Source organism: Saccopteryx leptura, chromosome 3, assembly GCF_036850995.1.
Source record: "Saccopteryx leptura isolate mSacLep1 chromosome 3, mSacLep1_pri_phased_curated, whole genome shotgun sequence".
Classification (NCBI taxonomy): Eukaryota; Metazoa; Chordata; class Mammalia; order Chiroptera; family Emballonuridae; genus Saccopteryx; species Saccopteryx leptura.
This window is the reverse complement of record NC_089505.1, coordinates 115,116,914-115,129,167: the sequence shown is the minus strand read 5'-3', so window position 1 is coordinate 115,129,167 and position 12,254 is coordinate 115,116,914. Positions and strand designations below refer to the sequence as shown.

The window sequence follows — 12,254 nt, the reverse complement described above, 5'->3', positions numbered from 1 at the left end:
AATCCTCTCAAAAGCGGTGATTCTCCACCTCGGCTGCATGTGAGAATCACCTGGGGAGCTTTGGAAAAACAAGATGCCTGGACTCTACCCTAGACTAAGTAACCAGGCATCCCTGGCATCATGGGGGTTTTTCAACTCCCCTATGACTATCACCCACAGTGAGGGCTGAGGGCCACTGCTGCTTTTAAAGCCTTACGACTCAAAGTGAGGCCCTTAGTCCAGCAGTGGCGTCTCATGGAAACTCAGAAAAATGCAGAATCTCAGGCTCTGCTCCAAACTTACTAAATCAAAATCCGTATTTTAACAAGATCCTCATGTGATTCATTAGACAATGAAGTTGGAGAAGCACTGCTCTACAGGAAAGGCTCAAACAACACAGGACCTGTTTTATAACAATTCACCAACCTTCCCTCCAAGTTCTCATTTAAGTGGTTATCTGATTTGACTGTAATGTTAGCAATGCCATTGTCCAATCTGGAGGCACTGAAGAAGGAAAAGATGTAACTGGCAAACAAAGAAAGTGACCTAGGCACTGAATTACAGTTAACTGAAGGCTGAATGAAATGTAGGGAGTAAGTTAGGGGAAGATTAGATTTTTCTTTTCAAGATTCAGCACTGTTGCCTCCCCAGCTACCCTGCAAAAGACAAACATAGCTTTTTCTTGCTCACTTTTAAAGAGGTCTAGGGGGGTGAAATTCAATGGCAAAAAGTCTGTCGATTATTGTTTCCAGAGCTCTGCTGAGCAGGAAGATGGTATTTTACACAATTATCCTGGGGTACAATCATTTTTGTACAATTTTTAACCAACTTCAATTCCAGCTGAACACCACCTGGATTTATGCACAATTACAAGAGTGAGGAGGGCATGATGGCCACTCTGAGATGAAAGATGAAATTACTTTTGCAGAACTCAGACCAAAATGACTAGGGCCAGTATTTACAATATATCATGTAGTATGTATCACCTAGCAAGCTTCAACTACTTGTTTTTAGAACAATCTTTGTCCCTGTCTTGAAGATCACAACACCTTGTGAATATTCTCATAAGATTTATTTATGTTTGGATAGTGTGAACATAGAATTTTTTTCTTTTTTAGAGAGGTGGGGGGGATGAGAAGCATCAACTTGTAGTTCTGCCACTTTAGTTGTTCACTGATTGCTTCTCATATATACCTTGACTGGGGAGGGGGGAGGGCTCCAGCTGAACCAGTGACCCCTTGCTCAAACCAGCAACCTTTGGACTTAAGCCAGTAACCATGGGATTATGCTGATGATCCCACACCAAGCTGGCAACCCCACGCTCAAGCCGGACCAGCCCATTCTCAAGCTGGCAACCTTGGGGTTTCAAACCTGGGACCTCAGCATCCCAGCTCAATGTTCTATGCACTGTGCCACCTCTGGTCAGGCAAGAACATATGGATTTTTAAGAATTTGTTAGACACATTGATATGTCAACCTAAGAGCCTCTGACATAGCTGAGGAAGTCTAGTTTATGGGGGTTTTTGGGGTTGTTTTTTTTACAGAGAGAGAGAGTCAGAGAGAAGGATAGACAGGGATAGACAGACAGGAACGAAGAGATGAGAAGCATCAATCATTAGTTTTTTGTTGTGCATTGCGACACCTTAGTTGTTCATTGATTGCTTTCTCATATATGCCTTGACTGCGGGCCTTCAGCGGATCGAGTAACCCCTTGCTTGAGGCAGCGACCCTGGGTCCAAGCTGGTGAGCTTTTTACTCAAACCAGATGAGCCCGCATTCAAGCTGGCGACCTCGGGATCTCGAACCTGGGTCCTCGGCATCCCAGTTCGACATCTATCCACTGCGCCACCGCCTGGTCAGGCTAATTTATGTGTTATTAAGTTCTGGAAAGGCAGACTAAATATAATACTAAAATACCTGGCAATGTTACAAAGATAGAGGTGCAGTCAAAGAAGCAGATGTTGTCATATGTCATAAGGAGAGACAGATAAATGGATAAATAAAATGTAGCATCTGTATATATAATATTCCATATATACATACAGACTGAAGAAGGAAAGAAATCCAGTCACATGCTAGAACATGAATGAACCTTGAGTACACTATACTAAATAAAAGAAGCCAGTAACAAAGAGACAAATACTGTATGATTCCACATTTATCAGGTCACAGAAACAGAAAGTAGAACAGTAGTTACCAAAGGCTGGGGAAAGGAGGAAAGGGTAGCTGTTGTTTAATGGGTATAGAGTTACAGCTCTGCAAGATGAAAAAAGTCCTGGAGATATGGTGCACAGCAATGTGAATTTAACACTACGGAACCATTTTTAAATGGCTAGGATGGTAATTTTTTTTTTTTTTTTTACCACAATTTAAAAAAAAAAAAATCAAAGCCTGACAAAATACAGAAAAGTTAAGTGCTGAGCTTGAACCTCCGGAGTTTCTCTGGCCACTTGCCTGATTTTGGATTTCTGTTTCTGTGCTCAGCAGCTGGAATGCAGACTTGCTGTACTGACCTAATCCCACACACCCTAGGAGGACACTAATTTTATACCAGGCTGACCTCAGCACTAAAACTTGATAAGCTTCACCATGAGATTATCCTTTTAAAACATGAACAAAAGACCCTGCTAATGACTTCATAATTTCATTTTTTCCTGCCTCCTCTTTTATATCGGAGACAGTGTAGATAAACCACCACTCTTATTACACAAGAGAAACAATGACTTTTTAGTGGAAGTCCACATGTGAACACAGGTGACTAGGAGAAAGGCCAAGTTCAATTTCTGAAAAGCTACCATATAAACAAACCTGACCCACAAGTATATTCAGAATAAGAATTCGTTTTTTATCTGTGAAGTTAGTGGACACTAATCATAATGAGGAGTTATTTTATTTATTCATTACTTGTTCATAGTCTGTCTCCCCCACCAGAATACATGTTCTGTGAGTGCAATGACCTTGTCTGTCTGGTTTGCTACTGAATCCAGGGAATCTGGTATAGCCACAGTGGGTGCATAAGTATTTGTTGAGTATGTCAGAGGTTAAAAGCCAATAACTCTAAGAAATTTCAACATGAGTTCTACATTAGGAAGGAATCCAGTGTCTGCTCTGCTAAGATGGTAATACCTTAAGGGCAGGAATGACACATCTAACAGAGAGCTCCTTCAGTATTTGCTGAAGTGACACCAAATGCACCATTCTTCATTAAGGACATGACACTATATTCCAATTCACACCTGTCTCACCTCCTGCTACCACTGCTGTAGTCCTTGTTCCTACCTCACCTCTACGACCCACACTGGAACCTCCAGTCATTCTGAACTTCCAGTCACTCTGAACTTCTTGCTGTTCCTCTAAACATGAGGCCCTCCCTTTGGGGCCTCCTTACTTTTACAAATGCCAGTCTCTCTGTTAAAGACATACTCTCCCACTCTTTCCATCTGGTGAACTCTTATTAATATTTCAAGACCCCAAAAAAGTCCCCTTTAATTAAAGCCTCCCTAACTCAACCAGGGAGAAACAAGCACTACGTCCTCCGGGTTCCCACGGCACTTTGACTTTTACTGCTTCAGACTCATCACTGTGCCTGACACAGGAAGTATACTGCTCACAAACATTAGGGGATATTTTAGCGCTTCATCTCACATGTGAAGCGATAAAATATCCCCTAATTTTTTGTGAGCAGTATATTTAATACACTTATTGAATAATTACTCTAGTTATAATTGCTAGACTGTAAGCTCCCCAAGCGCTAGGGTCATATTTGATTCTTTTAAGTTGCGGTTCTCAACAGGGGATGATGTTAGCCCTCAAGAGACATCTGCCTGTCAAGAGAGGGGAGAATGCTCCTGGCATCTACTGAGCAGAGGCCAAGCATGCTGCTACACATCCTACAATGCACAGGACACCCCTCAAAACGAAAAATTATCTGGATGAAATGTCAATAATGCTGCGCTGAGAAACCCTAATCTAAGTATATCTTTTAAAACCTGAGAAGAATGCTTAGAACATATCTGCTGTGTTTGTTTTTTTTTAAGAAATGGTATTTTTTTATTTTATTTATTGATTTTTAGAGAGAAGGGAAAGAGAGAGAGAGAGAGAGAGAGAGAAGGGGGAGGAGCAAGAAGCATCAACTCCCATATGTGCCTTGACCAGGCAAGCCCAAGGTTTCAAACCGGCAACCTCAGTGTTCCAGGTCGACGCTTTATCCCACTGCACCACCCAGGTCAGGCCATATCTGCTGTTGAATCAATTGTCCAATAGTTTTCATCAGGTTCTATTGTAGAAATCTGGCAGGGCCACTAAACTGGGCCTAAGAAATGAGCCGAAGCTACTAAAGGAAAGTCAGAGCTCTGCTTTTCTGCTTCTATAAGAGATATGTCTCACATTAAACTACCTCCAAGTCAAAGCATCCACGGCAAATCCACTTGCCTAATAAAAGTCATCAGATGTTTAAAAAAAATCCTTGTAGTTACCTTATCTAAGGTAAATTATATTTTCATTTCCCTACCCAAAGGTCAGGAATAAATTATGCCTTGGTAAGTGTGCTTGAGATTAAACATGCTTTAGTCTAAGTTTTGGTTATTCATCTCTTAGCTCTTTACACTCTTCAAAACTTTCTCATTCTTTCTTACCACTGTTAAATTCCGGATTTCTTCCATGACACGGGGCCAGAAAGACTGCAGGCTTTGCTGGGCATCACTGCTGCTGGTACTACCAAATCCTCCTTCTGTGGACATTTTGACAACTGAAAACAAACACATACAAGACACATTAGAAATAATAATAAAGTCAGATTTTCAGTCCAGGTTATTTATATTTTTTCTTGTGGATGTTTTTACTACTTCATACAATGTTTCAACAATGGGAAATTTAAGATAGAAAGAAGAGGGTCAGAACCTACATTTAATCAACTGCTTTGTGATGGGGGAAGAAAGATTAGTTAGATCCCCAAATCAGCTCTAACTGTAGATAAGACTGTAATGTCTTAAAAGACTTACAGGGGAAAAAGTAAAAAACTCCAAATGGCTTAAATGCTTATCTGGCAAACACTTAAATGCAAGAAACAGTTTAATCAAACACAAAGAACTAGAAACTTAGTGATGTCCTATGAATTTGTATTCTGGGAAATTCGAAAAGGTTTAACAATGCCAGTGACAGGATGCTGGCAGAGAGCTCTGTAAGTCATTAAGAACTAATTCTGAAGGGCTGAAAGAAAAGCACCAAAGCAGGTGTCACATGACCAAACGTGTTCCTTTCCAGACTCCACACGGAAGCAGGCTGGGCAGATCACTCTCCATCAGCGGAGTGGAAGGAAGGCTGATAAATCTAGGGTTAGACTGTGAGAATGTTTGATTCACTTAGATGTTTGCCTCAGATTGTCCTACAGGTCTCTGATTTTTTTCTTTTTCCTTCTAAAGGAAATGATGAAAGGAAAGAAATGGAAGGAAAACAAGAGTACAATCTTCAAAGCAGACTTCACTCTGCTATAATGACATTAGTGGGTGATGATGTAATGAGAAAAGGTTTGGAGCCAATTTCTAGTGCTGGAGGCCTACAAGAAGCTCTATACATCAACAGGAACTCTAAGTACTAGGAAGCAATATGATCTTGGAGCTCCTAGAGGGAATTAAAGTGAAGATTGAATCACAGTTGGAAATGACTAGATAAAATCCTGAGTTCTAAGTAACAAACTAAGGTTCTCAACTCGGCTCCCATTACATTTTCATTTATCACCATATACATATAACCTATACACTGTTTTCTTAGATGTACTGAGAACAAAGAAATCAAGGTAATCTAGAAGTTTAATTATTTATTTTTATTAATAGTCTTACAAGGTACTCATGACAATGAAGAGAGACTCTAACCTTTTAAAATGGAGCAAATAAAAAACTCTTTCTAGAAATGAAAATAATCATTTAAAAACTTAAAATAAGAATCTAACCTTTGCTATTGTATGAATTTATGGACAGCCCTGATGTTAGCAAAATCTACTATGCAAACCGCTAGACAAAGGAGGAATATGCACGATTGCCAGTGTGGTATCTTGTATACTTGCTAATGAGTGAGTTTAGTTTGAATATAAAAGTCTGTGAGATTTAGAAAATTGGTTAACATCTGGTTGTCTTCTGATATTTTCCCACAACCATCACAAAGGTGAACAATTCAAGAAGCATTTTTAAAACCATCTCTGCAAAGTCTGCTTTTAAATTTTACATTGCTCCAACTAAGGATGTCTTGGCGCAATCAGTTCCCAAACATATGGGCAGTCAATAAATCATGAATGTCTCTTTGGCTGGCTCAGAGCCACCTACTGTTGGGAGTGGGGCTAGGTACAAAACAGAAGTTAACAAGTATTTTTGGAACTCAAAAATGAATTAAAGGTTAAGTTTTTAACTTGAGAGGTCTATCTCAATCAGACAATCACAGATGGATAATGGCAAAAATATACATCAATAAAAATGTCCTTCATATTTTACTGCATTATAGAAGTCTAGGACTGAAATAAAGACATTAAGAGTCACCCAGCCTGACCAGGCGATAGCGCAGTGGATAGAGCGTCGGACTGGGACGTGTTGGACCACGTTCAAAACCCCAAGTTTCCTGGCTTGAATGTGGGCCTGGCTTGAATGCAGTCTCATCCAGCTTGAGCACAAGGTCACTGGCTTGAGCAAGGGGTGACTCACTCTGCTATAGCCCCCCCCATTCTAGGCACATATGAGAACACAATCAATGAACAACTAAGGTGTTGCAATGAAGAATTGATGCTTCTCATTTCTCTCTCTCTTCCTGTCTGTCCCTCTCTAACTCTATCTCTGTCAAAAAATAAATAAAATATTAAAAAGAGCCACCGAGGCCCACCCCTCTAAAAGCTGCTCACAGCTCTACTTCAACCCCGCTCAATCCCACCACCCTAAGTGGTCATGTAGCTTAAATATAAGCTCCTCCTTCTCCGGTTCCAGAAAACTGGCTTACTGGTAAGGCATTCTGTTCCATCTTTGAACAGCTCTGACTGTTCTTTACATTAAGTTGAATTTACAAACCAAATTCCATTTGAGCTTTGGATTTAGAATTACAGCTTTTTAATTTTCCCAACCAGAAACCACTTTTTATAAATTCCTGACTTCAAAGATACTCTCCTCATCAGGGACAGAAGAGCCTATCATGAGGTAAAAGACAAAAAAGTTTGGAGAGGCCCTGGCCGGTTGGCTCAGCGGTAGAGCGTCGGCCTGGCGTGCAGGGGACCCGGGTTCAATTCCCGCCCAGGGCACATAGGAGAAGCGCCCATTTGCTTCTCCACCCCCCCCCCTTCCTCTCTGTCTCTCTCTTCCCCTCCCGCAGCCAAGGCTCCATTGGAGCAAAGATGGCCCGGGCGCTGGGGATGGCTCCTTGGCCCCTGCCCCAGGCGCTAGAGTGGCTCTGGTCCCAGCAGAGCAACGCCCCGGAGGGGCAGAGCATCGCCCCCTGGTGGGCAGAGCGTCGCCCCTGGTGGGCGTGCCGGGTGGATCCCGGTCGGGCGCATGCGGGAGTCTGTCTGACTGTCTCTCCCCATTTCCAGCTTAGATTCTTAAAAAAAAAAGTTTGGAGAATGTTTTCTAGCATTTTGCACAGAGTTGATTAGTAGCTAATTCTTTCGATATCCATTGTAAGAACACAAATTATTACTGTAAATTCCTAGAAAACGTAAGTTCGTACTTTGATTCAAAAGGCTTTCCTTAAAGCAGATCCAGTCTTTACATGGGGCTTTAAGAATCAGACCAAATCTCAAACAACAGATTTTAGAAAAACAAACTGATGCTTTCAGTATTTGCTGACCAAAGTACAACTTAACATAAATAATAAAAAATAACCTGCCTGACTGGTGGTGGCACAGTGGACAGAGCATCAACCTGGGACACCGAGGTCACTGGCTTGCGTGCAGCTCATCTCACAAGCTTGAGTGAGGGGTCGCCAGCTTGAGTATGGGATCATTAAAATGATCCCATGGTCACTGGCTTGGGCCCAAAGGTCACTGGCCTGAGCAAGGGGTCACTGGCTTGGCTTAGCTTGAGCCCCCTGGTCACGGCATATATAAGAAGCAATCAGTGAACTAAAGTAACACAACTACAAGTTGATGCTTATCATCTTTCTCCCTTCCTATCTATCTCTGTCTGTCTCTCGCACACACAATAAAAGAATAAAACCTAATCATAAACAGAAACAACTTTTGCTAACCAAACACCCCAACAAAAATATAAAGCAACTTTAATCTTATCACTTATTTTAATAATTACTATATTAATAGCAATAAAATTGATTTTGCTACAAAAGTAGCCTATATATAATATCTACAGCCCATGTAAAATATGTTAGGTTCATCTTGTAGGAGAGAAGGTATGTATTTAAAAGTAAGAAAGAGATTTGTATTCCATGGTCCTTTTTATCCCATTTTAAAATTCCTATCTCTATCATGGGATAAAGCTATTTATATACAGTTGACAAGGACAAAACTGCCTTAAGACCAAGCCACATTAGCTTAGATCACTCTTATGAAAAATGCAGTATAGAATTTCCCAGATTTAATTCATTATTGATATTAGATTTATCATTCATGTTCATTAATCACTTTATAAATACTTGAATAAGGCTCCCTGACTATTTATTAAAGACTTAAGGATCACATTAAGTATTGAATGGTTACTGCTAGAAGCAATCTCAACCCCAATATCTATTAATTTCTTTAGTTTTAAAAAGTTTGCTTTCCCCCTGGCCAGATAGCTTTCAGTTATTTAGAGCATCGTCCTGATACGCCAAGGTTGTAGGTTTGACCCCCGGTCACGGCACATACAAGAATTAACCAAGGAATACATAAATAAGTGGAACAACAAATTGATGTTTCTCTCTCTCTCTCTCTCAAATCAATTAATAAAATTAAATTTTAGCCTGACCAGGCGGTGGCACAATGGGTAGAGAGTCGGCCTGGGATGCTGAGGACCCAGGTTAAAAAACCTGAGGTCATCAGCTCAAGTGCGGGCTGACCAGCTTGAGCTCGAGCGGGGTTGCCAGCTTGAGCATGGGATCAGAGACATGATCCCATGGTCACTGGCTTGAGCCCTAAAGTCACTGGCTTGAAGCTCCAGGTCACTGGCTTGAGCACGGGGTCACTAGCTCTGTTAGATACCCCCTACCTTACCCCCCCCCCCCGTCAAGGCACATATGAGAAAGTAATCAATGAACTAAAGAACTGCATGCAACAAAGAACTGATGCTTCTCATCTCTCTCCATTCTTGTCTGTCTGTCTCTGCCTGTCCCTCTCTCTTTCACTAAAAATAAATAATAATAAAAATAATTAAATTTGAAGAAAGTCTGCTTTCCAAAGCTAGAAAGGGAGAATCAAAGTCCATCGTGAAGAGGCTACTACTCCAATGTTCAACTCAACTGCCACCTCTCCATAAGTCTTCTCTAAAGAGCCCCACCTGGAAGTGATCACTCCTTGTGAATGAACCTAGAGCCTCTGATTTGTATTTCTTTCTGCCCTCACCACATTACCCTATATAAACATTTTTCGTGTGTCTTATCATATTTCCCTTACTATTTAGAAGATCCTTGTGGCTAGGACCTGAGTATGATTCATTTCTGAATTTCTCACAGCATCTAGCATGCAGTCTGATAAGAAATTACTCCTGAATAAAAGAGTAGCAAGAGAATTGCTGGGTATGGTCTTTCAGAGAAAAAGAGGCCTCTTGGAAAGCTTGGCCCTGAAATAGACTTATTGGGATTGTTTGAACATTCAAAGGAAGTGGTCATACAAAATAAGCAAGGTTCTCTCTGGGCCTTTAAAGGAGTACAATCAGAAATCCATATGATTGGAAACACACATACAATGCCTGACCAGGCGGTAGCGCAGTGGATAGAGCGTTGGATTGGGACACAGAGGATCCAGGTTTGAAACCCCGAGGTCGCCAGCTTGAGCACGGGCTTATCTGGTTTGAGTATAGCTTACCAGCTTAAACCCAAGGTCGCTGGCTCAAGCAAGGGATCACTCCGTCTGCTGTAGCCTCCTGGTCAAGGCACATATGAGAAAGCAATCAATGAACAACTAAGGTGCCACAACGAAGAATTGATGATTCTCATCTCTCTCTTTTCCTGTTTGTCTGTCCCTCTCTCTCTTTCTCTCTGTTTCTGTCACAAACACACACACACACACACACACACACACACACACACAAACACACGGCATACGTGCAGTCCTGAAAACTGCAAGGTAAAAAACATAGATGTGTAGCATTCCCAAATAAAAATCTTTTGAAAGAAGACCCCTCTCAGAAAGGAGACTAGGACAGATTAGCAAAGTTTGAAAACTTTATGACAATAGGTAAGTAGGAGGAGAAGGGCAATACTCTGTTTGGCCACCTATTAGCAGATAAGGAGAAAACCATGGAAAAATGAGACAATTCAATCATATCACTCAAGAGTGGCTGATCTAGCTGTCACTCTAATCTCCAGTTACTCTTTATTATTCTTGAAGAAAGAAGAAGAGACCTAAGCAGTTTTCAAAACATCCCAGAAGCAGAGTGCTCCTCTTTTAAGATTCTCTTGGAAATCTTTCAAACTCTTGCTTTTGATCAGGTAGCATTCTTGCCAAATCCTCCCTTAGTGATATGCCTGAACATAGTAAGGATGTATCAAAATAATCAACCTTATAAAATACAAAGAAATACAAGGTTTTATTCCAATATTCCCTAATTTCTAATATACTGTACCTTTCGATTTTAGCTCTCCTATTTCTTGGCATTACCTCATTCTCTCTACAAAAGCCCTTTGTAATAATATGCCCACACCCACAATACAATGCTGAACTAAAATCAAATTAAATCATATGCTTTGGGGCGATAATACTTTTTTTATTATTATTCATTTTAGAAAGAAGAAGGGAACGAGAGAGACAGAAACATCAGTCTGATCCTGTATGTGCCCTGACTGGGAATCAATCCACTGCCTGCGTATCTCTGGATGATGCTCTAACCAATCAAGCTATCCAGCCAGGGCTTGGGGCGATAATATATACTTTAAAACCTTAATATCACAACAACTACTCAAAAGAAAAAAAGACAACAGAAAGCTCCTTTAAAATTAAGCCCAATCCTTGACCAATGCTGCTTCTATTAAAGTACAATACCTGACTCATCCCAGGCAGTCAGGTTTTACCTAAAAAATAATGCTCTCATTGTCAAATGTAAGCAAATATCTTAGACCAGTTTTGAATGAAAAACAAATCTAAACACTGGTACCATCTTTCCCTTTAATGGTCCGCCCAGTCCAACTTGCAGCCTGCAGGTTGCTGTGAGTGACCGCAACATTCCCGTTGTCTCCAACTTAACATACACCAACAACCATCACCGAGAGTTCAGAGCACTTATCTTCACTCCCCTTTTTTATTTTTTATTTTATTTTTTTCTGAAGCTGGAAACAGGGAGAGACAGTCAGACAGACTCCCGCATGCGCCCGACCAGGATTCACCCAGCACGCCCACCAGGGGCGACGCTCTGCCCACCAGGGGGCGATGCTCTGCCCATCCTGGGCGTCGCCATGTTGCGACCAGAGCCACTCTAGCGCCTGAGGCAGAGGCCACAGAGCCATCCCCAGCGCCCGGGCCATCTTTGCTCCAATGGAGCCTTGGCTGCGGGAGGGGAAGAGAGAGACAGAGAGGAAAGCGCGGCGGAGGGGTGGAGAAGCAAATGGGCGCTTCTCCTGTGTGCCCTGGCCGGGAATCGAACCCGGGTCCTCCGCACGCTAGGCCAACGCTCTACCGCTGAGCCAACCGGCCAGGGCCTCTTCACTCCCTTTTTGACTTGTATTTTAATCATGCTTTCTTCTGTCATTAGATGGCAAGATTTTTATTTTAAAGCCCAATTGGCAGCACTATCACATGTATATTATGTTCCAGTACTACTAAAAAATAGTGAGAATTTAAGAAAAAGAAGGAATATTAATATGAATAGATGGGTAAGAAGAAAGGGGGTAGGATAAAAGCTAATTTGTGCTTGCTATTTTAGATACTCTTCCAAACTACAAAGAAAAATAAAAACTAAATTTGAGAACTAGATTTCAAAACAAAACAACTCTACCAAAAGACAATTTAGTTCTCATGTTTGTACAGATAAACCTAAGGACGTATACCATTATCAATCATGGCTAGAAAGCATTTCCAGCCTTAAGGAGGCATATGCTCTTCACAATAAAACCAGCCTCAAACTGACAATTTAAGAAAAATAAAAATAGCAGTTCTCTGA

General features: G+C 41.3%; 1 protein-coding gene across 4 annotated transcripts in view; it reads right to left on the bottom strand.

The window, feature by feature from the left end:
• The window catches only part of NFYC (nuclear transcription factor Y subunit gamma), a 68,179-nt gene that overhangs the window by 25,900 nt on the left and 30,025 nt on the right, over nucleotides 1-12,254 (bottom strand). For all 4 annotated transcript variants that reach the window (XM_066375990.1, XM_066375994.1, XM_066375993.1 and 1 more), the window contains exon 2: nucleotides 4,614-4,726. In XM_066375990.1, the coding sequence (XP_066232087.1) occupies nucleotides 4,614-4,718 (105 nt within the window). In that variant the 5' untranslated portion in view covers nucleotides 4,719-4,726. The remainder of the gene's footprint in view (nucleotides 1-4,613; nucleotides 4,727-12,254) is intronic.